Raw genomic sequence first — 27938 nt, forward strand, 5'->3', positions numbered from 1 at the left:
AGCTGGTGTGCAGAGTGCTCTCTATTTTCCTCTCTTGTTTGATCAGTATTAGTTTTCATCCATAACATGGAGTTCTTCCACAACATGGAGAACAGAATAGCAGGTTCAAATTCCTGGAGAATAAAAGATCAAACTTTCCCGCTTTGCAAAGCCTGAGAAATGATGTTTCCAGGGAACTTTTTCTTACTTGTGGCTGAGACTACCAGATCAATCAGTGACAGACAGAGCAATAGATCGGTAGATCCTGAAGTAGGATTAGTTTACTGAAAGGCACTGAAGGTTGTGCAGAATCAATGAATTTGATAAAATCTCCCCAAATATTTCTTCACCAGAAGCAATTTTCAGATTTATTTCCTTATCCATTAATTCATTCATTCGAGTGCTATGCCGCCCAATCCCAAAGCACTCTGGGCGGCTAGATATAGATTAGATATACAGTGATCCCTCGATTTTCGCGGGTTCAAACTTCGCGAAACGCTATACCACGGTTTTTCAAAAAATATTAATTAAAAAATACTCCGCAGTTTTTTTTTCTATACCACGGTTTTTCCCACCCGGTGACATCATACGTCATCACCAAGAGTCACTTCTCTCTCTCTCTTTCTCTTTCTTTCCTGTCATTCTCTGCTTCAATCAATTTCTCATTTCTCTTTTTTCTCCCTTTTTCTATCATTTTTCTCTCTCTCTCTACCTTCCACTCTCCCCCCTCTTGCTCTCTTTCTCCCTCTCCCTCTCTGTGAGAACGCCTGCCCCCACCTCTCCTGCAGCTCCCTCGCTGATAGCTGGGACGAAAGTGCTCTCAGCTAAGGGACTGTGAGAGGGGCAAGGCAGGCATTCTCAAAGCGCTCAGAGCGGCTACCGGCCGAATGAGGAGGATGAGAAGCCGTAGCCGCCAGCGCTGCTGCAGGAGGACCCGTGTCCGAAGAAAGCCAGTGAGAGGGGTGGATCGGGCGGGCGGGCGGTAGTGGCGAGGGCCGGAGGCGCTGGGGGGGCGGGGGCAGCCGACATTCAAAGCAATCTTTGCCGGCCTCCGCACTTTTGTCGCTCCCTGCCCTAATTTCAAGCCCGGCTCCTTGCGCTGCCTTGAAAAAGGGTGCATGGGGGTAGTTTTTGGCTGTCCATAGCCAAAAATGGTGTTTTTACTTCCGCACCGCTACTTCACGGAAAATCGACTTTCGCGGGAGGTCTTGGAACGTAACCCCCGCGAAAATCGAGGGAACACTGTAGATATGTGCTATTATGTCACGCCTAGTCCTTAAGTGTGGTTAATGTGACACTAACACTTCATGTCATCTTGATTCTATACATCTTAATATAGCGTATGATTTTGTAGGTTTTGTTAGCATTGTGAGTGGTCCATGACCAGTTCATTTAGTCACAGATTCTGAGGAGGAAGAACCGGGTCCATCTTGGTACCTGAGGCTAGTGTTCTTGACAGCTGGATCAGAGTGAGAATGAGGGAACCTGAGAAACCTGGGGAACCAACAGAGACTGTCGAAACCTCAATGATGGTAATGCCTGACTTAGAGGAGGAGGGGGACATTGGGGACCAGGAGCCCCGTTCATATGCCAGGGTATGAAGGTCGTGAAGCAGACAAGAATATCTTTATCGGGAAAGTTCTAGGAGGTGAAATCTCTATGGAAAAATGTCTACACATTGGGTATTCCTAGAGAACAGTTGACCACACCCAAACAGTATATAGGTGAGAATTTATGGATAAAGAGACCTGGAGAATCAACTTTTGTAATAGTGGAGGTCTTAGATCCAGGGTTCCAGAAAGGCTTTGCTGGCAAACTGCTGTTATCCCTTTAAGTTCATCGTGCACTGATGCAGCTGTCTGATGAAAACCTGAAGATTCACCAGTGTGTGTTTAAAAGACATTAGACCCCTGAAGAATATGTCTGTGTGTTTATCGGAAGAGTTCTAGAAAGTCTGCAAATTTGATGGGTTCCCCTTCAATCCTTTTGTGTAAATCATTGATGAATCCTTCTGTTCCGTTCTTTTTTCTGTGTTCAGGAGAGTCTTGTGTCCTTCGAGGAGGTGGCTGTGTATTTCTCTGAGGAGGAATGGTCTCAGCTGGACCCTGACCAGAAAGCGCTGCATTCAGAAGTCATGCTTGAAAACCTTACGAACGTGGTCTCTCTTGGTAAGATTTTCCTAGTCATCAATCAGAGAGTTCAAGAAGATAGATGATACTTATTTTTTTTATTATAAAACCACTATGACAGGAGATCATCACCTGGGAGGGAGAAGAAAAGGAGTTGGCCTTCTCATGCTCCATAGAAGGAAAGAGTCAATGTCTCTTTGCTTAGATGCTTTCTGTGCCATTTCTTTTCTGTATTTTTCCATTTTTGTTTGAATATATCTGTGCGGACTGATAAGGAGGATGTCTACTTTTATGTATCCTCTGGAGGTCATGTGAAAGGAGCGTGTCGTCATATGTCCCTCTCCCCCCCCTTCCCCCAAAAAGTAGTGGGTGGAAATCTGTGTGTGTCTTATAGAGCAGATACAGGTTCCCAAACCCTCCACGGGTCTCGTTTTTGTCCTCCGTGGCATCGGGGAAGTTGAAAATGGAGGCAAAAGAAATTGGCCCATTTAGGGCCTGCAGTGTGCTTCTGGACGGGTAAAAATGGGATACGCGGATGGCAAAACCTTTTTTTTCTAATTTTCCTTTTCCAAAACTAAGTGCATGTAAAAAATATGATATTTACGACATTGTGGCATGTCATCGGTACCATTTCCTACTTTAGTGCGTTTGCAGAAAAAAGAGTCCTGAAATAGTGACAGATACACAGGATCAGCAGTGGGAAATGTAATACGATTGAATTCACGTGACCTCGCACTACCGTGATTGAGGCCTCTGTTCTCTGCTGACCAAGGCCTCCACAAGATCCAGGACAAAATGTTTTGCCAAGAGAGGAAGGCCTCTTTGTTTAAAGAGATAGTTTTGTCTTGGATCTCGTACAATACTCAGTGCTTAAAAGAACATGGGCCTAAAGTACTACAGTGTGAGATTACACTAGATTAGTAGCCAGAGATCTTGCACTACCGATCTCGTGTGATCTTGCACTAAAGAATTTTAAAGCCTCCGTTCTCTGGGAACTTGACACCTGAACATAAATCCTGAACAATTAATCAGAGGAACAACTTGCCTCTAGGAATTGTAAATGCTCCCAACAGTGGAAGTTTTAAGAAGATGTTTTATACCACTTCAAACATAACCATATATCTGAAGTGGTAAAGGGTTTTTTGCCTAAACGAGGTTGGACTTAAAGATCTCCAAGATCCCTTCCAACTTTGTTAATCTATTCTTTTCTGTAACTCAAAACTGACTGAGTCAAATTTGCATATATTTTGATAATGGTAAAGAAAGAGGTGTTTTCTAGATATTTTCAATCCTTCCATGACTCATGAATATGGAAATCCTGTCTATATCACAGCCCTGTAAGCACGCACACATACAACCTAATGTCTATCGGAGAAATTCAGAAGGAAATTCACTTGACTTTCTACACTTTCATCTTTTTCTCTAGCCTTGTTAAAATTTTCATTTCCTTTTTGCTTTGAAGGTAATAATGGGCCCGAGAATCAAGATTCCTGTGAAATGTTCCAAGAGATCAATGCTGAAGATGGAACCGAGAAGTTTGCAATTAAAATGGAATTCGAAAGCCATGAGAGAAACCAGTCAAAGAATTGGAATCTGGAAAACTCATCTTCCATTGATGTTCTAGTGCAAGACTTCCTTGCCCAACCAGAGGAACCATATAACTTCCTTACATCTCAAAAAGGGAATGACACAGAGGAGAAGCCTTATATATGTTTGGAACATGGAGAATGTTTTACAACATGGAGTCAACTTACTTCCCATAAAAGAATCCACTCGGGAATGAAACCATACAAATGCATAGATTCTGGAAACAAAATTGCTTATACCAATAGCATTATTATCAATAAAAGGGCCTACACAGGAGAGAAACCATATAAATGTATGGAGTGTGGAAAGACCTTTACTCACAGAGCTACTCTTACTTCCCATAAGATGATCCACACAGGGGAAAAACCGTATAAATGCATGGATTGTGGAAAGACCTTTGCTCAAAGAGGTAATCTCACTTCCCATAAGATGATCCACACAGGGAGAAAACCGTATAAATGCATGGATTGTGGAAAGACCTTTGCTCAAAGAGGTAATCTTACTTCCCATAAGATGATCCACACAGGCGAGAAGCCGTATAAATGCATGGATTGTGGAAAGACCTTTGCTCATAGGTTTAAACTTACTGTACATGAAAGGATCCACACAGGGGAGAAACCATATAAATGCATGGAGTGTGGAAAGACCTTTGCTCAAAGAGCTAATCTTACTTCCCATAAGGTGATCCACACAGGGGAAAAACCGCATAAATGCATGGAGTGTGGAAAGACCTTTGCTCAAAGGGGTAATCTTACTTCCCATAAGATGATCCACACAGGGGAGAAACCGTATAAATGCATGGATTGTGGAAAGACCTTTGCTCAAAGAGGTAATCTTACTGCCCATAAGATGATCCACACAGGGGAAAAACCGTATAAATGCATGGAGTGTGGAAAGACCTTTACAACAAGACGTGGTCTTACTTCCCATAAGATGATCCACATGGGCGAGAAACCGTATAAATGCATGGATTGTGGAAAGACCTTTACGACAAGACGTGGTCTTATTTCCCATAAGATGATCCACACAGGGGAAAAAACGTATAAATGCATGGATTGTGGAAAGACCTTTGCTTATAGCGCTAGTCTTATTTATCATAAATGGACCCACACAGGGGAGAAACCGTATAAATGCATGGACTGTGGAAAGACCTTTGCTACAAAACCTATTCTTAATTCCCATAAGGTGATCCACACAGGGGGGAAACCGTATAAATGCATGGATTGTGGAAAGACCTTTAGTAAAAAACCTAACCTTAATTCTCATAAGATGATCCACACAGGGGAGAAACCATATAAATGCATAGTGTGTGGAAAGACCTTTGCTCAAAAAGCTAATCTTACTTCCCATGAGATGATCCACACAGGGGAGAAACCGTATAAATGCATGGTGTGTGGAAAGACCTTTGCTCAAAAAGCTAATCTTACTTCCCATAAGATGATCCACACAGGGGAAAAACCGTATAAATGCATGGAGTGTGGAAAGACCTTTGCTCTAAGGAGTAAACTTACTTTACATGAAAGGATCCACACAGGGGAAAAACCATATAAATGCATGGAGTGTGGAAAGACCTTTGCAAGAAAACCTAACCTTAATTCCCATAGGATGATCCACACAGAGGGAAAACCATATAAATGCATGGATTGTGGAAAGACCTTTGATCTAAGGAGTAAACTTATTTTACATGAAAGGATCCACACAGGGGAAAAACCATATAAATGCATGATTTGTGGAAAGACCTTTGCTCAGAGGGGTACACTTACTTCCCATAAGAGGATCCACACAGGGGAGAAACCCTATAAATGCATAGAGTGTGGAAAGGATTTTGCTACAAGAGATAGACTTAATTCCCATAAGTGGATCCACACAGGGGAGAAACCCTATAAATGCATGATTTGTGGAAAGACCTTTGCCCAGAGGGGTACACTTATTTCCCATAAGAGGATCCACACAGGGGAGAAACCCTATAAATGCATAGACTGTGGAACGACCTTTGCTACAAGAGATAGACTTAATTCCCATAAGTGGATCCACACAGGGGAGAAACCCTATAAATGCACGATTTGTGGGAATACCTTTACTGAAAGATCTAATCTTACTTCCCATAAGAGGATCCACACAGGGGAGAAGCCATATAAATGCACGGAGTGTGGAAAGACCTTTGCTCAAAGAGCTACTCTTACTTCCCATAAGATGATCCACACAGGGGAAAAACCGTATAAATGCATGGAATGTGGAAAGACTTTTGCACGAAAAGCTAACCTTAATTCCCATAGTATGATCCACACAGGGGAGAAACCATATAAATGCATGGTGTGTGGAAAGACCTTTGCTCAAGGAGCTCAGCTTACTTCCCATAAGATGATCCACACAGGGGAAAAACCGTATCAGTGCATGGATTGTGGAAAGACCTTTGCTCAAAGAGCTGGTCTTACTTCCCATATGGTTATGCACACTGGGGAAAAACCGTATAAGTGCATGGAGTGTGGAAACACCTTTGCAAGAAAAACTAACCTTAATTCCCATATGTTGATCCACACGGGAAAAACCGTATAAATGCATGGATTGTGGAAAGACCTTTGCTCATAGTGCTAATCTTACTTCCCATAAGAGGATCCACATGGGAGAAACCATATAAATTCATGGGCTGTGGAAAGATATTTGCTCAAAGAGATCCTCTTACTTCCCATAAGAAGATCCACACAGGAGAAGCAGTATAAACGGAAGGAGGGTGGAAAGACCTTTGCTGATAAATGTAGTCTTATTTCTCATGAAACACACAGGGGAGAAACCATATAAATGTGTGGAGTGTGGAAAGAGTTTTCCTCAGAATTGTCATGTACTCATAAAAGGATCCACGCTTGGTAGTAACTATTTAGCAGTAGTATTGTGAGTGTTCTTGTCAGCCTCTGGAAATGCCAGATTCAGAGGAAGACAAAGGGGCAGAGGCTGTAAACTATCCTGATTTAATATTTACGTTCTCTTCGCTTTTACTATATACTTGTACTGTTTCGGGTCTATATGACCCGACCTATTAAAATGTTGATTTTAACTTCTGTAAATGTTCTTTTTCAATACCTATTTCATTATTAAACTGTGTGTGAACGTGGTGGATCATAAAAAAGTGGAAAATGAAATTAAAACTTTATTTTTATTTTCAGAAAAGGGTAACACAGGCTGTTTGCAATTATGTTCACTTTATAAATAAACTATACTGCAAGTTCCAAATTACATCCTTGTTTTTAGAATGGATTTCTTGCATTTGACTGGTTGACTGAGTACCATGTTCTACAATTTCATCTGTCCGTCCTTTACCATGGGAGGGGGGGGAATTACTGACCCCCTTGGAGAGGGTTTGCATCTTGGGTGTCCTCTATCCACAGCTAACTTTAAAACACCATCTTTTGGCTGTGGCGAGGAGGGCCTTTGCACAGGTCTGCCTTGTGCACCATTTATGTCCCTGTCTGGACAGCGAGTCTTTGCTCACAGTCCCTCAAACCCTCATCACCTCGAGGTTCAACTACTGGGGATACTTTTGAAGAGTGCTCGGAAACTTCAGATCATGCAAAATGCGGCCATGGGCTTGCCTAGATATCCCCATGTCTCGACAACACTCCGTGGTCTTCACTGGTTACCTATTATTTTCCGGTCACAATTCAAAGTGTTGGTAATGACTTAGGGACCCAGGGGAAGAGCCTTCTCTGTGGCGGCCCCGGCCCTCTGGAATCAACTCTCCCCAGAGATTCGAACTGCCCCCACACTTCCCGCCTTTCGCAAGTTGCTGAAAACCCACCTATGTCACCAGGCATGGGATAAGTGATGTATCCTCCTGCTAATAGAATTTATATATGGTATGATTGGGATGTATGATTATTTTAATGATATAGGTTTTTAAACTACGTATTTAATTATTGGATTTCTTATATTGTGTTTACAATTGTGAGCCGCCTGGAGTTTTCGGAGAGGGGCGGCATACAAATCTATTATTATTATTATTATTATTATTATTATTATTATTATTATTATATTCCCCTTGCATCACAATTGCAGGCTGCATCTGTATGTCTGATAGGGCCCTGAAACACCCTGTTCAAATCTGTACTTAGTCCTGAGACATGCAATCAATATATAGCCGCCCCGAATCTACGGATAGGTGTGGCATACAAATCTAATAAATAAATAAATAAATAAATATATCACAGCAGTGAGAATACACCCCCTCCTGAACAATCATTCAATCTGTTTTGTCAGAGTGGCACACATTAGCATCATGGCACAGTAATCCAACATGACTTTACAATATGCACCCTTTTGAATAATGAGATGAAATGCACAGGAAAGGAAATAAATTTTGCAGGCAGAAATAATTAGTGACCTGTAAATCTGTTCAGGTCAATATTGATCCAAACAGTACATGTGTAATAATCTGTGCACAACGAAAAGTAACCCCCCCCCCCAAAAATCAAAAACATAGTAAGAACCCCTCAAACGAAGAAAAGTCAATCACAAGTTTCAAACCTGTATAACTGTTTGGGTCATTTTGACCTGAACCGTGTAAGTGTAACAATCAGCGTGGAGCAAAAAGTTTTTTTTAAAAAACCCAAAACACTCATAGTAAGAAGCCCTCAAATGAGGCAAAGTCATTTAATCACAAGTTTCAGATCTGCATGAAAAATAATGTGCAGGATCTTAAATTGAAAATGAAAAACGGTTGCACAATTTGGGTTTGACAAGACTACAGAAAAGAAGGATTAGGACTGACATGATAGCAGAATTTCAGACTCGCAAAGAGGAGGGGGGTCAATTTATTTTCCAGAGCACCAGAGGGCAGGAGAAGAAACACTATAAGTAAAATAATCAAGGAGAGAAGCAAGCTCAAAATAACGAGAATCTTACCCTGAAAATAATTAACCAGTGGAACAGCTTTTCTTCAGACATTGTGATTGTTTCATCACTGGACTTTTTTTAAGAGACTGGATCATCACTTGTCTAAAAGAGATCCTATAGGAATATCAATAGATCCTGAAAAGGTCGGTGCTTGAGCCGAAAGTGCAGATAGGAATGCCAGCCTCTGAGGACTTGTACTGGCTTTAAGACTTCAGGCACTAGGGCTCCGTCAATTCCTAGATGGACAGAAGGAAAAAGTTGTGTCGGGGGGGAGGGGTTGTCTCTAAAAAAACCCTTCTTCCGATTCACTAGGGGATCCAGAAGTAAATTAAAATCTCTGTCCAGCAACTCCTATCTCATCAAATTGGAACCCCATAAAGTTATCAGAATATTTTTGTCAAAAATAGGGATAATCTAGGATTGGGCCATAAAAATGATTCGTGCCTGTATTTCAACCATCTCGTGATTCACCAACAGAAGCTGAACTCACCTAACCTGCTAAGCCAGGGGTCCCCAAACTTGGCCACTTTAAGACTTCTGGACTTCACGTCCCAGAATTCTCCAGTCAGGTAGAATATAACCCTGTAAATACCCCCTGACTGCCCCCATCCCCATCTGCTGTAGATTTTGCAGTATCCTCCTCCTGCCACGGCCACCAAGCCATGCCAGACCCACAGAACTGGTAGTAAAAAAATTGAAACCCACCACTGGATGGAATAATGACAGGTGTCAGTGTAGGACGAACAAGTTGTCTTTCAAACAAGGGGCTACAATGATCAAAGGCTGAAGGAAATGTATGGGCAAAATCTATTTTACCAGCATTAGGCCCCATTTCTGGTCTCTCTATGGCCATAACGTTGAGGTAAATTAAATAAGATTATCAGTGGTGACATTAGATGATAAACATGCATAACAGATGGAGAGGGGAGCATATTTCAGCTGCTGCTCAGTTGAAGGTGTTTTTTCAAACATGGACAAGAATCAGAAGATGGAGAAAGTGCAACCTCTGGAAACCACGAAGCATTTTTCTTCCCCCGACTCCCAGGCCCATCATCCCCGCCCTCTCCCTTCCCCTCAGCCCCCCCACCCACCCCATTTTCCGCCTTTCCTACAATCCTGGCGCTTTGCCCGAAATTCACGAGGGAGGGGGGCTGCCCTCTACGAACGGAAGGGAGCAAACTACGGGGACTCCCCATTGGTCCGCTGGAGGGCGAACGTCACGGCTGACATGGAAAGGTGGCGACGTCGCATAAAGTGACGTCACAGAGCTTTGCTTCTCTAGGAAGCCACATTCGCTCTTAAACTCTGGGCTGGGCTGGAGACGGGGACACTGGCGGGAGGAGATCCGGACGTGTCCGAGGTTTGTGAGGGGGGGGGAGCTCTTCCCGGGTCCCATGCTCCCCAGCCGCCGTCTCCCTGCAGGGGGAAGAGCGGATGCCAGGAAGGTAGAGGATCCGTGGAGGGGCGGGAGGGGGGAGGGGTGGTAGGGCATTCGGAGTCCCAGCAAGAGAGGAGAAGCTGGGCGAGGAGGAGGCAGGATTCGCACCAGGCTCTCCGAGGGCCCGATCCTGTCCCCGGGGTGGGGTGGGGAGGCGTGACTGCCTTCTTCCGGGCCCTGCGCTGGGATGAGCCTCTTAGGGCTCCGGGCAGGTTGGGAGAAAGTGGCTGAATTCTGTTTTCTAATTCTTGGCCTTTATTTCTCTTTCCATCTCAGATACAGAACCTGGGTTTCTGGTCTTTGCACAGCAATTTTTTTCTCCTGGGGATTAAAAAGAGCGAGAGAGAGCAGAATAACTTGCAGGGCTAAGTCCTACTGCACCTGAAATGGTCCTGTGAAGGAAAAGGCATCTGGAGACCCACAAGAGTCCTTGGACGCCTTTGCGGTTGCTCTGCAGGACAGAGAGAGGATGGAGACCCCACCTCTTGCAAAGGAGCGAAACGGAAAAGGCCCTGCAGCTGCTCAGCCTAGGAAGGGTGGGGAGATCTGGAGAAGACCAGGGCAGAAGATCCTGGAGGAGGAAACCATGCTCCCTTCTGAAGTTCAGCCCCGTAACTTCATCCGATACCAGGAAGCTGAGGGGCCCCGAGGACTTTGCAGCCGACTCCACGACTTTTGCAGAGGATGGCTGAGACCAGAAAAACACACCAAAGCCCAAATGTTGGACCTGGTGGTTCTGGAGCGTCTCCTGTTCCTTCTGCCACCAGAGATGGAGGGCTGGGTGCGGGAGTGTGGAGCAGAGACCAGCTCCCAGGCGGTGGCCCTGGCGGAAGGTCTCCTCCTGAGCCATGCGGAGGAGCAGAAGGAGCAGGTCCAGTTGCAGGTGAGACACCTTACGGAGCTCAGCAGGGAATAGAGAATGTTTGAATACTTCACCCCTCCTTCTCAAACTTTTCTAGGGTTCATAATATATTGCAATTCACCAATTCCTGTAGGATAGTGTTCTGTTGTAATTTCACGTATGGGGCTTTGAGGTTGTGTTCCGAACATAAGAATCCACTTTATTTTGTGTGAAGTACATTAATTCTGCTGTTTTTTCTTCCTCCTATTTGAAGTGTTTTATTATGGAGACCAAAGATCCTGAAGGAAAGAAGAACCCATCAAATACCCCTCAAACACCGTTCTTCTGGACGGTTCCTTGGGAAGATCAAAGTCAGGACACCTCAGAAGGTATTGGAAGATCCTCCGGTTATCCATCTTTCTTATCTTCGCCCTCTCTTCTATAGATTACCTCCTCCTATTTTGTTAATTATGCACCTTTAACTCATTTATTCCTTACAGAGAAACAAGTAATGAAGCTTTCTGGTTTCTATGAAGGTGATCAAACAGCGGTTGGACCTCCAAATCAAGTAAGAAAGGGGGAAATTATTAGATTTGTATTCTCCCTTCATGAAGTGGAGCTGGTCTATTTTCCTCTCTTGTTTGGTCAGTATTAGTTTTCTTCCACAACATGGAGAACAGATTAGCAGGTTCAAGTTCCTGGAGAAAATAAGAGAATATCAAACTTTCCCGCTTCGCAAAAGCTGAGAAATGACGTTTCTGGGGAACTTTTTCTTACTTGTGGCTGAGACTACCAGATCAATCAATGACAGAGCAATAGATCGGTAGATCCAGAAGTAGGATTAGTTTACTGAGGCCAATGTTCTTGACAGTTTTGTTACAGAGTGGGACCTGAGAAACCTAGGGAACCACCAGCAGCTATCGAAACCCCAATGATGGTAATGCCTGACTTAGAGGAGGAGGGGGACATTGGGGACCAGGAGCCCCAGTCATATTCCAGGATAAGAAGGCCACGAAGCAGACAAGAATATCTTAATGGGAAAAGTTCTAGAAGGTGAAATGTCTATGGAAGAAAGTCTAGACAGTGAATATCTCTAGGAAACAGTTGACCACAACCAGAGAGTATATAAGTGAGGATTTATGGGTAAAGAGTCCTGGAGAATCAAGGTTTGTAATGGTGGAGGTCCTAGATCCGGAGTTCCAGAAAGACTTTGTGGCAAACTGCTGTTATCCCTTTAAGTTCATTGTGCAGTGATGCAGATTCACCAGTGTGTATTTAAAAGACATTAGACCCTTGAAGAATATGTCTAAATTGGATTTGGCGACCAGTTGCAGCCACTCGTTATCTATGAGCCAATTTGACTGGGAATGCTGCCAACAGGGACAAAAATACTGACATGGTTTTGTACAAATCATTCTTAAATATAATTTTGTTTTTAGTTTGAATTCTCTACTATTGGGTGTTTTTGTTCCGATCCGAGTTGGATCCAAGCAGAACAGTTAGATGGGGTTCAATATTTCGGTTCTACTATATCTCGAGCTTATCTTCTGCAGTGTTATATTGAGATTTGTTCCTGACTGGGAGAGCCAATCAGAACATGGTTAGTCAATGAATCTTTTCTGGTGACTCAATCAGCCAGTCAAATTGAAGGGTTGACTGAGCATATCCAAAAACTGAGGAAAGAATATGTCGTATTGTAGAAATCTTTTTCTTATGCTTATAAAAGTCATTTTGATCAGCAAAATGCAGTCATTTGTGAAGCGTCTGATTTATTTTGCTACACACAATGCAACAGGTTATTCATATCGATTTGGTCTTGTCTGCAAATTTGATGGGTTCCCCTTCGATCCTCTTGTGTAAATCATTGATGAAGATGGACAGATCTGGCGAATCCTCCTGTTCTGTTCTTTTTTCCGGGTTCAGGAGAGTCTTGTGTCCTTCGAGGAGGTGGCTGTGTATTTCTCTGAGGAGGAATGGTCTCAGCTGGACCCTGACCAGAAAGCGCTGCATTCGGAAGTCATGCTTGAAAACCGTAGGAACGTGACCTCTCTTGGTAAGATTTTCCTAGTCACCAATCAGAGAGTTCAAGAAGGCTGATTATAGTTAATTTTTAATTATAAAACCACTATGACGGGAGATCGTCACCAGGAAAGGAGAAGAAAAGGAGTTGGCCTTCTCATGCTCCATAGAAGGAAAGAGTCAATGTCTCTTTGCTTACATGCTTTCTGTCCCACTTCTTATCTGTATTTTTCCATTTTTGTTTGAATGTATCTGTGCGGGCTGATAAGGAGGATGTCTACTTTTATGTATCCTCTGGAGGTCATGTGAGAGGAGCGTGTTGTCATATGTCCCTTGAAACCTCCACAATTGTATGAGAACAAAACTTTCACACACACAGCCCATAGAAGTGCTTTCTCACAACCCAATTCAAGAACAAAGGCTTCGTGCAATGTCACTCACAGCATCCCAGAGCACAGATAGTCCTTGTGTTACAACAGTTCACTTAGTGACCATTCGTAGTTGTGGCGAGCCCTCCCCCAAGTACTTGAGACCCAGTCCCGAAACTACGAGTGTTGCAGCACCATGGCCTTTGTTCACACTTACCAACTACAACAGAGGCACTGCAACATTCGCCCTACCTATAAACCATCCCGCTGGGACGTACTGTATTTTTCAGACCAAAAGAAGCACACACACCCCAAGAAGTGGGTGGAAATGTTTGTGTGTCTTATAGAGCAAATAGAGGCTCCCAAACACTCCGCGGGTCTGGTTTTTGTCCTCCGTGGCTTCGGTGAAGTTGAAAATAGAACACACATGTTTTCAGAGGCAAAAAATTGGCCTGCAGTGTGCTTCTGGATGGGCAAAAACGGGACGCGCGGAAGGCAAAACCTTTTTTTTTCTCATTTTCCTTCTTTGAAACTAAGTGCATCAGACATAACCAATGGTAAAGGGTTTTTTGCCTAAACGGGGTTGGACTTAAAGCTCTCCAAGATCCCTTCCAACCCTGTTAATCTATTCTTTTCTGTAACTCAAAACTGACTGAGTCAAATTTCCATATATTTAGATAATGGTAAAGAAAGTGTTTTCTAGATATTTTCAAACCTTCCATGACTCATGAATATAGAAATACTGTCTAAATCATTTGTGCACTGTCTAAGCACACACACATGCAACCTAATGTCTATCGGAGAAATTCAGAAGGAAATTCACTTGACTTTCCACACTTTCATCTTTTTTCTCTAACCTTGTTAAAATTTTCATTTCCTTTTTGCTTTGAAGGTAATAATGGGCCCGAGAATCAAGATTCCTGTGAACTGTTCCAAGTGATCAATGCTAACGATGGAACTGAGAAATTTGGAATTGGAATGGAATTTGAAAGCCATGAGAGAAACCAGTCAAAGAATTGGAATCTGGAAAGCTCTTCTTCCATTGATGTTCTAATGCAAGACTTCCTTGCCCGAGCAGAGGAACCATATAACTTCCTAACATCTCAAAAAGGGAATGACAAAAAAAAGAAGCCTTATAAATGTTTGGAAGATGGAGAATGTTTTAGAGCATGCAGACAACTTACTTCCCATAAGATGATCCACACAGGGGAAAACCCCTATAAATGCAAGGAGTGTGGAAAGACTTTTACACAAAGAGCTAGTCTTACTTCCCATAAGATGATCCACACAGGGGAAAAACCGTATAAATGCATGGAGTGTGGAAACACCTTTACAACAAGACGTGGTCTTACTTCCCATAAGATGATCCACATGGGCGAGAAACCGTATAAATGCATGGATTGTGGAAAGACCTTTACGACAAGACGTGGTCTTACTTCCCATAAGTGGATCCACACAGGGGAAAAACCATATAAATGTATACATTGTGGAAAGACCTTTGCTTATAGCAATAGTCTAGCTTATCATGAAAGGACCCACACAGGGGAGAAACTGTATAAATGCATGGAGTGTGGAAAGGCCTTTGCTACAAAACGTAACCTTAATTCCCATAAACTGCTACATACAGGGGAAAAACCCTATAAATGCATGATTTGTGGAAAGACCTTTGCTACAAGCAGTGGTCTTGCAAAACATAAGATGATCCACACAGAGGAAAAACCGTATAAATGCATGGAGTGTGGAAAGACCTTTACTCAAAAAACGTACCTTAATTCCCATAAGATGATCCACACTGGGGAGAAACCGTATAAATGCATGGAGTGTGGAAAGAACTTTGCTACAAAACATAACCTTACTTCCCATAAGGTGATCCACACAGGAGAAAAACCGTATAAATGCATGGATTGTGGAAAGACCTTTGCTCAAAGAACTAATCTTACTTCTCATAAGCTGATCCACACAGGGGAGAAGCCGTACAAATGCATACAGTGTGGCAAGACCTTTGCTTATAGCAATAGTCTTATTTACCATAAAAGGACCCACACAGGGGAGAAACCGTATAAATGCATGAACTGCGGAAAGACCTTTGCTCAAAGATGTAATCTTACTTCCCATAAGGTGATCCACACAGGGGAGAAACCGTATAAATGCATGGAGTGTGGAAAGACCTTTGCTCAGAAAGCTGGTCTTAATTCTCATAAGTTGTTCCACTCTGGGGAAAAACCATATAAATGCATGGATTGTGGAAAGACTTTTAGAACAAGACGTGGTCTTACTTCCCATAAGCTGATCCACACAGGGGAGAAACCGTATAAATGCACCCATTGTGGCAAGACCTTTCTTTATAGCAGTAGTCTTATTTGTCATAAAAGGATCCACACAGTGGAGAAACCATATAAATGCATGGAGTGTGGAAAGACCTTTGCTACAAAATTTCACCTTAACTCCCATAAGCTGATCCACACAAGGGAGAAACTGTATAAATGCATGGAGTGTGGAAAGACCTTTGCTACAAAACCTAACCTTAATTCCCATAAGGTGATCCACACAGGGGAAAACTCGTATAAATGCATGGATTGTGGAAAGACCTTTACGACAAGAAGTGGTCTTGCAAAACATAAGATGATCCACACAGTGGAAAAACCGTATAAATGCACGGATTGTGGAAAGACCTTTACGACAAGACGTGGTCTTACTTCCCATAAGGTGATCCACACAGGAGAAAAACTGTATAAATGCATACATTGTGGCAATACTTTTCCTTATAGCACTAGTCTTATTTATCATAAAAGGACCCACACTGGGGAAAAACCGTATAAATGCATGGAGTGTGGAAAAACCTTTGCTTGTAGCAGTAGTCTTATTTATCATAGAAGGACCCACACGGGGGAGAAACCGTATAAATGCATGGACTGTGGAAAGACCTTTGCTACAAAACCTAACCTTAATTCCCATAAGGTAATGCACACAGGGGAAAAACCCTATAAATGCATGATTTGTGGAAAGACCTTTGCTACAAGAAGTGGTTTTGCAAGACATAAGATGATCCACACGGGCGAGAAGCCGTATAAATGCATGGATTGTGGAAAGACCTTTACTCAAACATCTAGTCTTACTTCCCATAAGATGATCCACACAGGGGAGAAACCGTATAAATGCCTGGAGTGTGGAAAGACCTTTGCTCGGAGTAATTTACTTACTTCACATGAAAGGATCCACAAAGAAGAAACAGCATAAATGCATGGATTGTGGAAAGACCTTTGCTACAAGAAGTGAACTTACTTTCCATAAGTGGATCCATACGGGGGAGAAACCATATAAATGCATGGAATGTGTTAAGACCATCCAACAAAAGTATGCATAGCCATACTTCGTTAGATAGTGGGGATGTACAAATGAATCCTTGGTTAAATGCAAGGTTTGTCTTTTCTTCAAGAAAAGACCAACTTGGGGAGAAGAGGTTTTAATATGTTATTCAGAATGTGTAAGTTAATTAGTTACATCACATCCGGAATTGACCGGAAGAGACGAATTCTTTTCTAGAAAGTGCTATAAACAAGATGGATGCTTTTTGCCATTTCTCTGGAGAAGTGAGCTTATATATTGCATGATAAAATTATTTTTAAGTAGCGCGAACCTGACTCAGAGATAAGAAGATGTTTGAAGTAGACAACCTGTTCATTTAAGAAGAATTATAACTAGCTTTTGTCTGTGAGTTTGCAATGCATACTGCATGCCGGAGCTGTATATGAAGAATTCTAATGTGGAAGAAAAATTCTCTAATTACCAGCCTGTAAGCTTGTATTCTTGGAGCAGCGAGCCAGATCCCAGTCAGACCAGAACATTTTGTAGAAAAGCCTGAGAGAATCCAGTCCAGCCTTTCCTTATGGCCAATTCACAGAATGATTTTTTAGCTTTAATGCAGACAGTAGCTGCTTTGCAAAATCAAGTCATGATTTTACTACATAATCAAGCATACTTGTCCTCAGAAGAGACATGGTACTACAGTTCCTGCTCCATTTCCGACCCACAGCCCAGTGCAACAGGTCCAGGCCACCCTACCAGGAAATGACCAGAGCCCAGCCTAAAAGAGACATTAGGCCAGGCAGGCACCAAACTGAGTTCTAGCTCTACAGTACACCTTGGAGACACCTGACCTTAGTCACCAAGGTGATATTAAAAAACCCACCCAAGGCCCTCCCTGTTAATGCTTTAGTGGACTCCGGAGCCACTACCAACTTTATGGAGATACTTTCACTTGATTTCACGCCATACCCTTGTGCCCAGTCACACCTCCCATCGTAATTGAGACCATTGATGGCCAAGAGCCCATCCCATTTTGTGTTATCAAAGGCCTGCATTTACTTATCGTCCTGGGCTTAGCTTGGCTAAGAACCTACAATCCCTACATTATGTGGTCCCAGAATCGCATTTCTTTTCCAGGTCTTCAATGCATAGACCGGTGTTTTTCAACCGGGGTTCTGCAGAACCCAGGGGTTTCGCAAGGGCCAGCCAGGGGTTCCGCTATTTAATGAGAAAAAAACCCCGACCAGGATCACTCAACAGCAGTAACCCTCGCCGCCCCCTCCACTTCAGGTCTGGGCTTTCATTGCCCCCGCTGGTTCGTTTCTTCACAGTCCCTCCTCTGCCTCTTCCTCCTCCTTCGCCGGGGTCTCCCTCAGCAGGCGACGGTTAACGGAATCCCCCCCCCCCACCGGCAGCCGAGACAAAGGAGCGACTTCTCTCCAGGCAGAATGAAGAAAGACAGGGGTCTCTTTCTTTTAAAAATATTAAATTAACAATTCTTTTTTTAATTATATACTGAATTTAATTATTTTAATTACAAGAATTCTTGTATTAATGATTAAGATAAGGCAGTAGGGATGATAATAAATGTATATATTTAGACAAATTAATAACCGAGACAATTATCTTTACCAAGTGTATTTGCCAAAACAAGAAAACAAAAGAATATAAGGAAGGTGTTTGATGTAATATTGTTTTTGTAAATGCATTTATTGTTACGTGTTTCTTTTACATTTGGTTTCTTTTTTTGTATGTCTATAATTTCTTTTAAATTTTAAATTTCAATAAATCATTTCAATAATTTCAATTAAAAATATTTTTCAAATTAATTTAAAAAGAAAAAAAGACTTCAGGCATCAGTGCTCCATTAATTCCTAGATGGACAGAAAGAAAAAAATTGTGTCTTTCGGGGGTGTTTCAGAAGTGTATTAAAATCTCTCTCCAGCAATTCCTATCTCATCAAATTAGAACCCCATAAAGTTATCAGTATATTTTTGTCAAAAATAGGGATAATTTTGAGTTGGGTGATAAAAATGATTCATGCCATCTGTTTGTTTACTGACTGAAATTATGCGAATTGAAGAAGACGTTTTCAATAAAAAGACAAATTGAAACTTTTCAATTTCCACTTAGTGCTCGGTCCATTTTGTTTCTGAAATATTTTTTTCTCATCCAGAATTTGCATTTTCACTTTGTCACGATTTTCACTTTGTAAGGCCACTGACTTTTTTTTAGTATTCCACAAAGATCTTTAATGTTCCCAGATACAAATGGGCTTACTATGCAGGGGTGAGGGAGAACCAGAAATGGGGGAACTGAACTACCCTTTCCCCCCTAGGCCTATACAATTTAGAAACATAGAAGTCTGACGGCAGAAAAAGACCTCCTGGTCCATCTAGTCTGCCCTTATACCATTTTCTGTATTTTATCTTAGGATGGATATATGTTTATCCCAGGCATCTTTAAATTCAGTTACTGTGGATTTATCTACCACATCTGCTGGAAGTTTGTTCCAAGGATCTACTACTCTTTCAGTAAAATAATATTTTCTCATGTTGCTTTTGATCTTTCCCCCAACTAACTTCAGATTGTGTCCCCTTTATTTATGCATGGTATGTTGGTGTGTATGTCTGGCTTTAAATAAGGGTTTTAAAATTATTTTAAACATTAGATTTGTTACATGCTGTTTACTACTGTTGTTAGCCACCCCGAGTCTATGGAGAGGGGCGGCATACAAATCTAATAAATAAATAAATAAAATAAAAATGTAGTTCTTTGTCAGGGTGGCAACCAGATTAGATCCTGTCTTTAAATTACAAATAAATTGAATGTCCTTCAGCATTATAGAGTTGCCACTTATCAAAAACAATCCTTCAACAAAATGGAACATTCTTGGGCTGCTAAAGGAAGAAGAAAGAATGAGGAGGGAAGGTGGGAGGAAGGAAGGATACTATGAGGATGAGGGAGGGTCTGCAGGAAGCCCTGCATTAGCCCTTCAGGAGCTGGCCACACCAACCCCAGCTATGCATGTGTCCTTCAGTGAAATAGAGTTTGAAACCCCTGTTGTGGAGGACCCAGAATGAGAAATCCCATCGAAGTTAAATCTCCTTTAACTCTTTCAGGAAACGCAAGCTATCAATGTAACCCACAAGATACCAATCGGTGATGGCAAAAATGCGTTCACTATCTTCTCCAGAATCATGCAGAGATCCTGCTGTTTCCACTAGGAAGGCCAATTCTATTATTGCTATAGACACAGATTGGATCGGACATCATCAGCCCCAGGAAACATACTAGGAATTGTCTATTTTTTTATTATCTTCCCCTTGTATCTGTAAACTTATTTTCCTATTTCCTCCGAGACAAAAGAACCTATTCTACAATGTAGGTCTCTGACTTTGTCAGGATTGCAGCCTCCTCAAAGAAATTGGCGTTCCAGCAAGCAGCATTGACCCTGGACATTTTGGGGCTGCTTAAGTGCACTTCCATTTTCCCCTTCCTTTTTATTCATTTAAAAATTTAAGAAATTTTTTTTTTCATTTTCTCTTCCGTGTTTTCCCTTCTAACCATCTTCTTAAAGTGTCCGTCTTCTTGACCTTCGCTTGTTTAGTTAGCAAGCAGGAAATCCAATCGGAATCCTCTTGTAACTCTTCAAGGAAACGCAAGCTATCAATGTAACCCACAAGATACCAATCGGTGATGGCAAAAATGTGTTCACTACCTTCTTCAGAATCATGCTCTTTCCACTAGGAAGGCCAATTCTATTTTTGCTATAGACGCAGATGGGATCAGACACCTGCTATTCTCTCATAGTTACATTTCACTCCTTTGTTTTCTCCTCAATTCCCCCTTTAATACATTCTACCTCATTATATCCTTTATAACAGTGTTTCCCAACCTTGATAATTTGAAGATATCTGGACTTCAACTCCCAGAATTCCCCAGCCAGCGAATGCTGGCTGTGGAATTGTGGGAGTTGAAGTCCAGATATCTTCAAATTACCAAGGTTGGGAAACACTGCTCTATAACCCTCATTGTGCATTATTATGTATGGGACAAGACAAATAAATAAATAAATCCACGAGGGAGGGCGGCGGCTATCCTCTGCAAACGAAAAACAACAGGCACTACGTCACGGCTGACTTGAAAAAGGAGGCGGCGACGGAAGTGATGTCACTGAGCCTTGCCTCTCTAGAAAGCCACACTCGTTCTCCTTAAACTCTGCGGCTGGGCAGGAGGCGGGGAGACTGGCGAGAGGAGATCCAGATGTGTCCGAGGTGCGGGGGGGGAGCGCTTCCCGGGTCCCATGCTCCCCAGCCGCCCTCTCCCTTCAGAGGGAAGAGCGGATGCCTGGAAGGGAAAGGGAGAGGATCCATGGACGGGGGCAGGCCCAGAAAGAGAGAAGAGAAGGAGGGGGAGGAGGCAGGATTCGCACCTGGCTCTCCGAGGGCCCGATCCTGTCCCCGGGAGGGCGAAGGGAGGCGGGGCGGCCCCTCCAGCTGCCTCCTTCCGGGCCCTGCGCTGGGATGAGCCTCTTATTGATCCGGGCAGGTTGGGAGAAAGTGGCTCAGTGGCTGGATTCTGTTTTCTAATTCTTGGCCTTTGTTTCTCTTTCCATCTCAGATACAGAAAGTGGAAGCCGGTTTTGGACAGCATCTTTTTTTAAAGACTTAGGATTAGAGAGAGAGAGAGAGCAGAATAACTTGCAGGGCTAAGTCCTACTGCACCTAAAATGTCCCTGTGAAGGAAAAGACATCAGGAGACCCACAAGAATCCTTGGACGCCTTTGGAGTTGCTCTGCAGGGCAGAGAGAGGATGCAGACCCCACCTTTTGCAAAGGAGGGAAACGGAAAAAGCCCTGCAGCTGCTCAGACTGGGAAGGGTGGGGAGATCTGGAGAAGACCAGGTCAGAAGATCCTGGAGGAAGAAACCATCCTTCCTTCCGAAGTTCAGCCCCGTAACTTCATCCGATACCGGGAAGCTGAGGGGCCCCGAGGACTTTGCAGCCGACTCCACGACTTTTGCAGAGGATGGCTGAGACCAGAAAATCGAACAAAAGCCCAAATGCTGGACCTGGTGGTTCTGGAGCATCTCCTGTTCCTTCTGCCTGCAGAGATGGAGGGCTGGGTGCGGGAGTGTGGAGCACAGACCAGCTCCCAGGCGGTGGCCCTGGTGGAAGGTCTCCTCCTGAGCCAGGCAGAGGAGCAGAAGGAGCAGGTCCACTTGCAGGTGAGAAATCTTGGGGGGCTCAGAAGGGAATAGATAATGGGTTTGAATACTTCACCCCTCCTTCCCAGACTTTTATGCCATTCATAATATATTGCAGTTCACCAATTCTTCTAGGACATTGTTCTATTGTTTACTCGCTCAATCTCACGGGTGAATATTGGGGGCTTTGAGGTTGTGTTCCGACTATAAGAATCTGCTTTATTTTGTGTGAAGTACATTAATTCTGCTGTTTTTTCCTTCCTCCTATTTGAAGTGTTTTACTATGGAGACCAAAGATCCTGAAGGAAAGAAGAACCCATCAAATACCCCTCAAACACCGTTTTTCTGGAGGGTCCCTTGGGAAGATCAAAGTCAGGACACCTCAGAAGGTATTGGAAGATCCTCCGATTATCCATCTTTCTTATCTTCACCCTCTCTTCTCTTCTATAGAACACCTCCTCCTATTTTGTTAATTATCTCCTCCTATTTTGTTAATTATGCACTTTGAACTTATTTATTCCTTACAGAGAAACAAGGAATGAAGCCTTCTGGTTTTTATGAAGGTGATCAAACAGCGGTTGGACCTCCAAATCAAGTAAGAAAGGGAGAAATTATTAGATTTGTATTCTCCCTTCATGAAGTGGAGCTGGTGTGCAGAGTGCTCTCTATTTTCCTCTCTTGTTTGGTCAGTATTAGTTTTCTCCATAACATGGAGTTCATGATTCTGTTGGTTGTTGGGGTTTTTTTGGCAACTGTAGCATACTGCTGACTCATGTTTCAGTGGTTGTCCACTAGGACTCCAAGATCCTTCTGGCATTAACTACTGTTGAGCCAGGTATCACCTATTCTATGCCAATGCATTTGGTTTTTCTTTCCTAAATGTAGAACCTTACATTTCTCACTGTTGATTTCAGTTTGTTAGCGTTGTGAGTGGTCCATGACCAGCTCAGTTACTCATAGATTCTGAGGAGGATGAACCGGGTCCATCTTGGTACCCGAGGCCAATGTTCTTGACAGCTGTCTTAGAGAATGAGAGTGAGGGAACCTGGGGAACCACCAGAGACTATCAAAACCCTAATGATGGTAATGCCTGACTTGGAGAAGGAGGGGGATATTGGGGACCAGGAGCCCCATTAATATGCCAGGGTAAGAAGGTCATGAAACAGAAAAGAATATCTTTATGGGAAATGTCTAGACATTGAATATCTCTAGAAAACAGTTGACCACAACCAGAGAGTATACAAGTGAGGATTTATGGCTAAAGAGACCTGGAGAACCAAGGTTTGTAATGGTAGAGGTCCTAGATCCGGAGTTCCAGAAAGGCTTTGTGGCAAACTGCTGTTATCCCTTTGAGTTCATCATGCCAAGATACAGCTGTCTGATGAAAACCTGAAGATTCACCAGTGTGTGTTTAAAAGACATTAGGCCCCTGAAGAATATGTCTAAATTGGATTTGGCGACCAGTTGCAGCCACTCATTATTTTAATAAATAAATAAATAAATTTAATAAATAAATAAATTAGCCAATTTGACTGGGAATTCTGCCAACATGGACAAAATACTGACATGGTTTTCCAGAAATCATTCTTAAATATAATTTTGTTTTTGGTTTGAATTCTCTACAAGTGGATGCTTTTGTTCCGATCCGAGTAGGCCCAGGCAGAACAGTTAGATGGGGCTCAATCTTTCGGTTCTACTATATCTCGAGCTTATCTTCTGCAGTGTTATGTTGAGATTTGTTCCTGACTGGGAGAGCCAATCAGAACATGGTTAGTCAATGAATCTTGTCTGGTGACTCAATCAGCCAGTCAAATTGAAGGGTTGACTGAGCATATCCAAAAACTGAGGAAAGAATATGTCGTATTGTAGAAATCTTTTTCTTATGCTTATAAAGGTCATTTTGATCAGCAAAATGCAGTCATTTGTGAAGCGTCTGATTTATTGTGCTACACACAATGCAACAGGTTATTCATATCGATTTGGTCTTGTCTGCAAATTTGATGGGTTCCCCTTCGATCCTCTTGTGTAAATCATTGATGAAGATGGACAGATCTAGCGAATCCTCCTGTTCTGTTCTTTTTTCCGGGTTCAGGAGAGTCTTGTGTCCCTCGAGGAGGTGGCTGTGTATTTCTCTGAGGAGGAATGGTCTCAGCTGGACCCTGACCAGAAAGCGCTACATTCGGAAGTCATGCTTGAAAACCGTAGGAACGTGGTCTCTCTTGGTAAGATTTTCCTAGTCACCAATCAGAGAGTTCAAGAAGGCTGATTATAGTTAATTTTTTTATTATAAAACCATTATGACGGGAGGCGGTCACTTGAGAGGGAGAAGAAAAGGATTTGGCCTTCTCATGCTCCAGACGGGCAAACACGGGATGCGTGGAAGGCAAAACCTTTCCCCCCCCCCCTTGTTTTTCTTCTCCAAAACTTAAGTGCAGCTGAAAAATATGATATTTACCACAATGTGGCGAGTCATTGTTTCCATTGCCTACTTTGGTGCATTTGCAGAAAAAAGAGGGCTGAAATAGTGAGAGATGCATAAGATCAGCGGTGGGAAATATAGCACGATTGATTTCACATGATCTCGCACTACCGTGCTTGAGGCCTCTGTTCTCTGCTAACATAGGCCTGCACGAGATCCAGGACAAAATGTTTGACAAGAGAGGGAAGGCCTCTTCGTTTCAGAGCCTCTTGTCTTAGATCTCGTACAACCCTCGGTGCTTAAAAGAACACAGGCCTAAAGTACTACAGTGTGAGATCACGCTAGATTAGTAGTCAGAGATCTTGCACCACTGGTCTCGTGTGATCTTGCACTAAAGAATTTTAAAGCCTGCGTTCTCTGGGAACTGACACATGAACATAAATTCTAAACAGTTAATCAGTGGAACAACTTGCCTCTAGAAATTGTAAATGCTCTCAACAGTGGGAGTTTTAAGAAGATGTTCTATACCACTTCAGACATAACCATTTGTCCGAAGTGGTAAAGGGTTTTCCACCTTATCGGGGTTGGATTTAAAGATCTCCAAGTTCCCTTCCAACTCTGTTAATCTATTTTTTTCTTTAACTTAAAATTGACGGAGTGAAATTTGCATATATTTAGATAATGGTAAAGAAAGGTGTTTTATAGATATTTTCAAAGCTTCCATGACTCAAGATTATAGAAATACTGTCTACATCATTTGTGCAATGTCTAAGCACGCATGCATACAACCTAATGTCTATCGGAGAAATTCAGAAGGAAATTCACTTGACTTTCCACACTTTCATCTTTTTCTCTAACTTTGTTAAAATTTTCATTTCCTTTTTGCTTTGAAGGTAATAATGGGCCCGAGAATCAAGATTCCTGTGAACTGTTCCAAGTGATCAATGCTAAAGAAGGAACTGAGAAGTTTGGCATTGGAATCGAATTTGAAAGCCATGAGAGAAACCAGTCAAAGAATTGGAATCTGGAAAGCTCATCTTCTACTGATGTTCCAATGCGAGACATCCTTGCCCAACAAGAGGAACCATATAACTTCCTTACATCACAAAAAGGGAATGACAAAACAAAGAAGCCTTATAAATGTTTGGAAGATGGAGAATGTTTTAAAACATGCAGACAACTTACTTCACAGAAAAGGATCCACACAGGGGAGAAACCATATAAATGTATGGAGTGTGGAAAGACCTTTGCTCGGAGGGATACACTTACTTCACATGAAAGGATCCATACGGGGGAGAAACCGCATAAATGCATGGAGTGTGGAAAGAACTTTGCTCGGAAGGAAACACTTACTTTACATGAAAGGATCCACACAGGGGAGAAACCGCATAAATGCATGGAGTGCGGAAAGACCTTTGCTTATAGGAATAATCTTACTTTACATGAAAGGATTCACACAGGGGAGAAACCATATAAATGCATGCAATGTGGAAAGAACTTTGCTCGGAGCGATACACTTACTTCACATGAAAGTATCCACATGGGGGAGAAACCGCATAAATGTATGGAGTGTGGAAAGACCTTTGCTCACAGAAAGTCACTTAATTTCCATAAGATGATCCACACGGGGGAGAAACCGCATAAATGCAAGGAGTGTAGAAAGACCTTTGTTCTTCGAAAATCAGTTAATTTCCATAAGATGATCCACATGGAGGAGAAACCGCATAAATGCATGGAGTGTGGAAAGACCTTTGCTCATAGAAATTCACTTAATTTCCATAAGATGATCCACACAGGAGAGAAACCATATAAATGTATGGAGTGTGGAAAGACCTTTGCTCGGAGGGATACACTTACTTCACATGAAAGGATCCACACGGGGGAGAAACCATATAAATGCATTGAGTGTGGAAAGAGCTTTGCTCATAGAAATTCACTTAATTTCCATAAGATGATCCACACAGGGGAGAAACCACATAAATGCATGGAGTGTGGAAAGACCTTTGCTCATAGAAATTCACTTAATTTCCATAAGATGATCCACACAGGGGAAAAACCACATAAATGCATGGAGTGTGGAAAGACCTTTGCTCATAGAAATTCACTTAATTTCCATAAGCGGATCCACACAGAGGAGAAACCATATAAATGCATGGAGTGTGGAAAGATCTTTGCTACAAGAAGTGGTCTTGCAACCCATAAGGCTATACACACAGGGGAGAAACCGTATAAATGCCTGGAGTGTGGAAAGACCTTTGCTACAAGAAGTGGTCTTGCAACCCATAATGTGACGCACACAGGAGAGAAACCGTATAAATGCCTTGAGTGTGGAAAGACCTTTACTCAAAGAGCTAATCTTACTTCCCATAAGATGATCCACACTGGGGAGAAACGATATAAATGCATGGAGTGTGGAAAGAACTTTGCTCGGAGGGATACACTTACTTTACATGAAAGGATCCACACGGGGGAGAAACCATATAAATGCATGGAATGTGGCAAGACCTTTGCTAGAAGAAGTGGTCTTGCAACCCATAACATGATGCACACAGGGGAGAAACCGTACAAATGCATGGAGTGTGGAAAGACCTTTTTTACAAAAAGTGGTCTTTCAACCCATAAGGTGATGCACACAGGGGAGAAACCGTATAAATGCATGGAGTGTGGAAAGTCCTTTGCTCAAAGAGCTAATCTTACTTCCCATAAAATGATCCACACTGGAGAGAAACCATATAAATGTATGGAGTGTGGAAAGTCCTTTGCTCGTAGAAATGCACTTACTTCCCATAATATGATCCACACGGGGGAGAAACCATATACATGCATGGAGATTAGCAAGACCTTTGCTACATGAAGTCTTGCAACCCATAAGGTATTGCACGGGGGAGAAACCGCATAAATGCATGGATTGTGAAAAGATCTGTTCTCGGAGGGATACACTTACTTTGCATGAAAGGATCCACACGGGGGAGAAACCATATAAATGCATGGACTCTAGAAAGACCTTTGCTAAAAGAAGTGGTCTTGCATCCCATAAGTGGATCAACACGCGGGAGAAACCTATAAATGCATGGAGTGTGGAAAGACCTTTGCTCGAAAGGGTACACTTAATATACATGAAAAATCCACATGTGATAATGCATATAAATGCACGGATTGTGGAAACACCTTTGCTTATGTTGTGAGTGTTCCCTATCAGCCTTTGGAAATGTCAGATTCAGTAGATGATGATGTAGAAGCTATTAATTACCCTGATTTAAGCGGTGTGGAGGAAGCTAGTGTTGATGAAAATTTTATAGAGCAGCCATCCAACAAAAGTATGCATAGCCATAGTTCGTTAGATAATGGGGATAGAGACATGAATCCCTGGTTGAGTGCAAAGTTTGTCTTTTCTTCAAAAGAAGATGAACTTGTGGGGAAGAGGTTTTTAATATGCTATTCAGAATGTGTAAATTAATTAATTACATCACATCCGGAATTGACCGGAAGAGACGAATGCTTTTCTACAAAGTCCTATAAACAAGATGGATGTTTTTTGCCGTGTCTCTGGAGAAGTGAGCTTATAAATTGCATGATAATACTATTTTTAAGTATGGCGAACTTGACTCAGAGATAAGAAGATGTTTGAAGTAGACAGCCTGTTCATTTAAGAAGAATTATGACTAGTTTTTGTCTGTGAGTTTGGAATGCATTCTGCATGCCGGAGCTGTATATGAAGAATTCTAATGTGGAAGAAAAATAAATTCTCTGATTACTA

General features: G+C 42.4%; 1 protein-coding gene across 1 annotated transcript in view; it reads left to right on the top strand.

The window, feature by feature from the left end:
* LOC139173210 (zinc finger protein 208-like) overlaps nt 1–27938 on the top strand; it is a 29551-nt gene extending 1613 nt beyond the window's left edge. The window contains exons 3-7 of the mRNA XM_070762824.1: nt 11136–11250; nt 11362–11429; nt 12785–12914; nt 14141–16453; nt 25456–27938. Coding sequence (XP_070618925.1) covers nt 11136–11250; nt 11362–11429; nt 12785–12914; nt 14141–16453; nt 25456–27035 — 4206 coding nt within the window. The 3' untranslated portion in view covers nt 27036–27938. The remainder of the gene's footprint in view (nt 1–11135; nt 11251–11361; nt 11430–12784; nt 12915–14140; nt 16454–25455) is intronic.

Source organism: Erythrolamprus reginae, chromosome 10 (genome assembly GCF_031021105.1).
Source record: "Erythrolamprus reginae isolate rEryReg1 chromosome 10, rEryReg1.hap1, whole genome shotgun sequence".
Taxonomy (NCBI): Eukaryota; Metazoa; Chordata; class Lepidosauria; order Squamata; family Dipsadidae; genus Erythrolamprus; species Erythrolamprus reginae.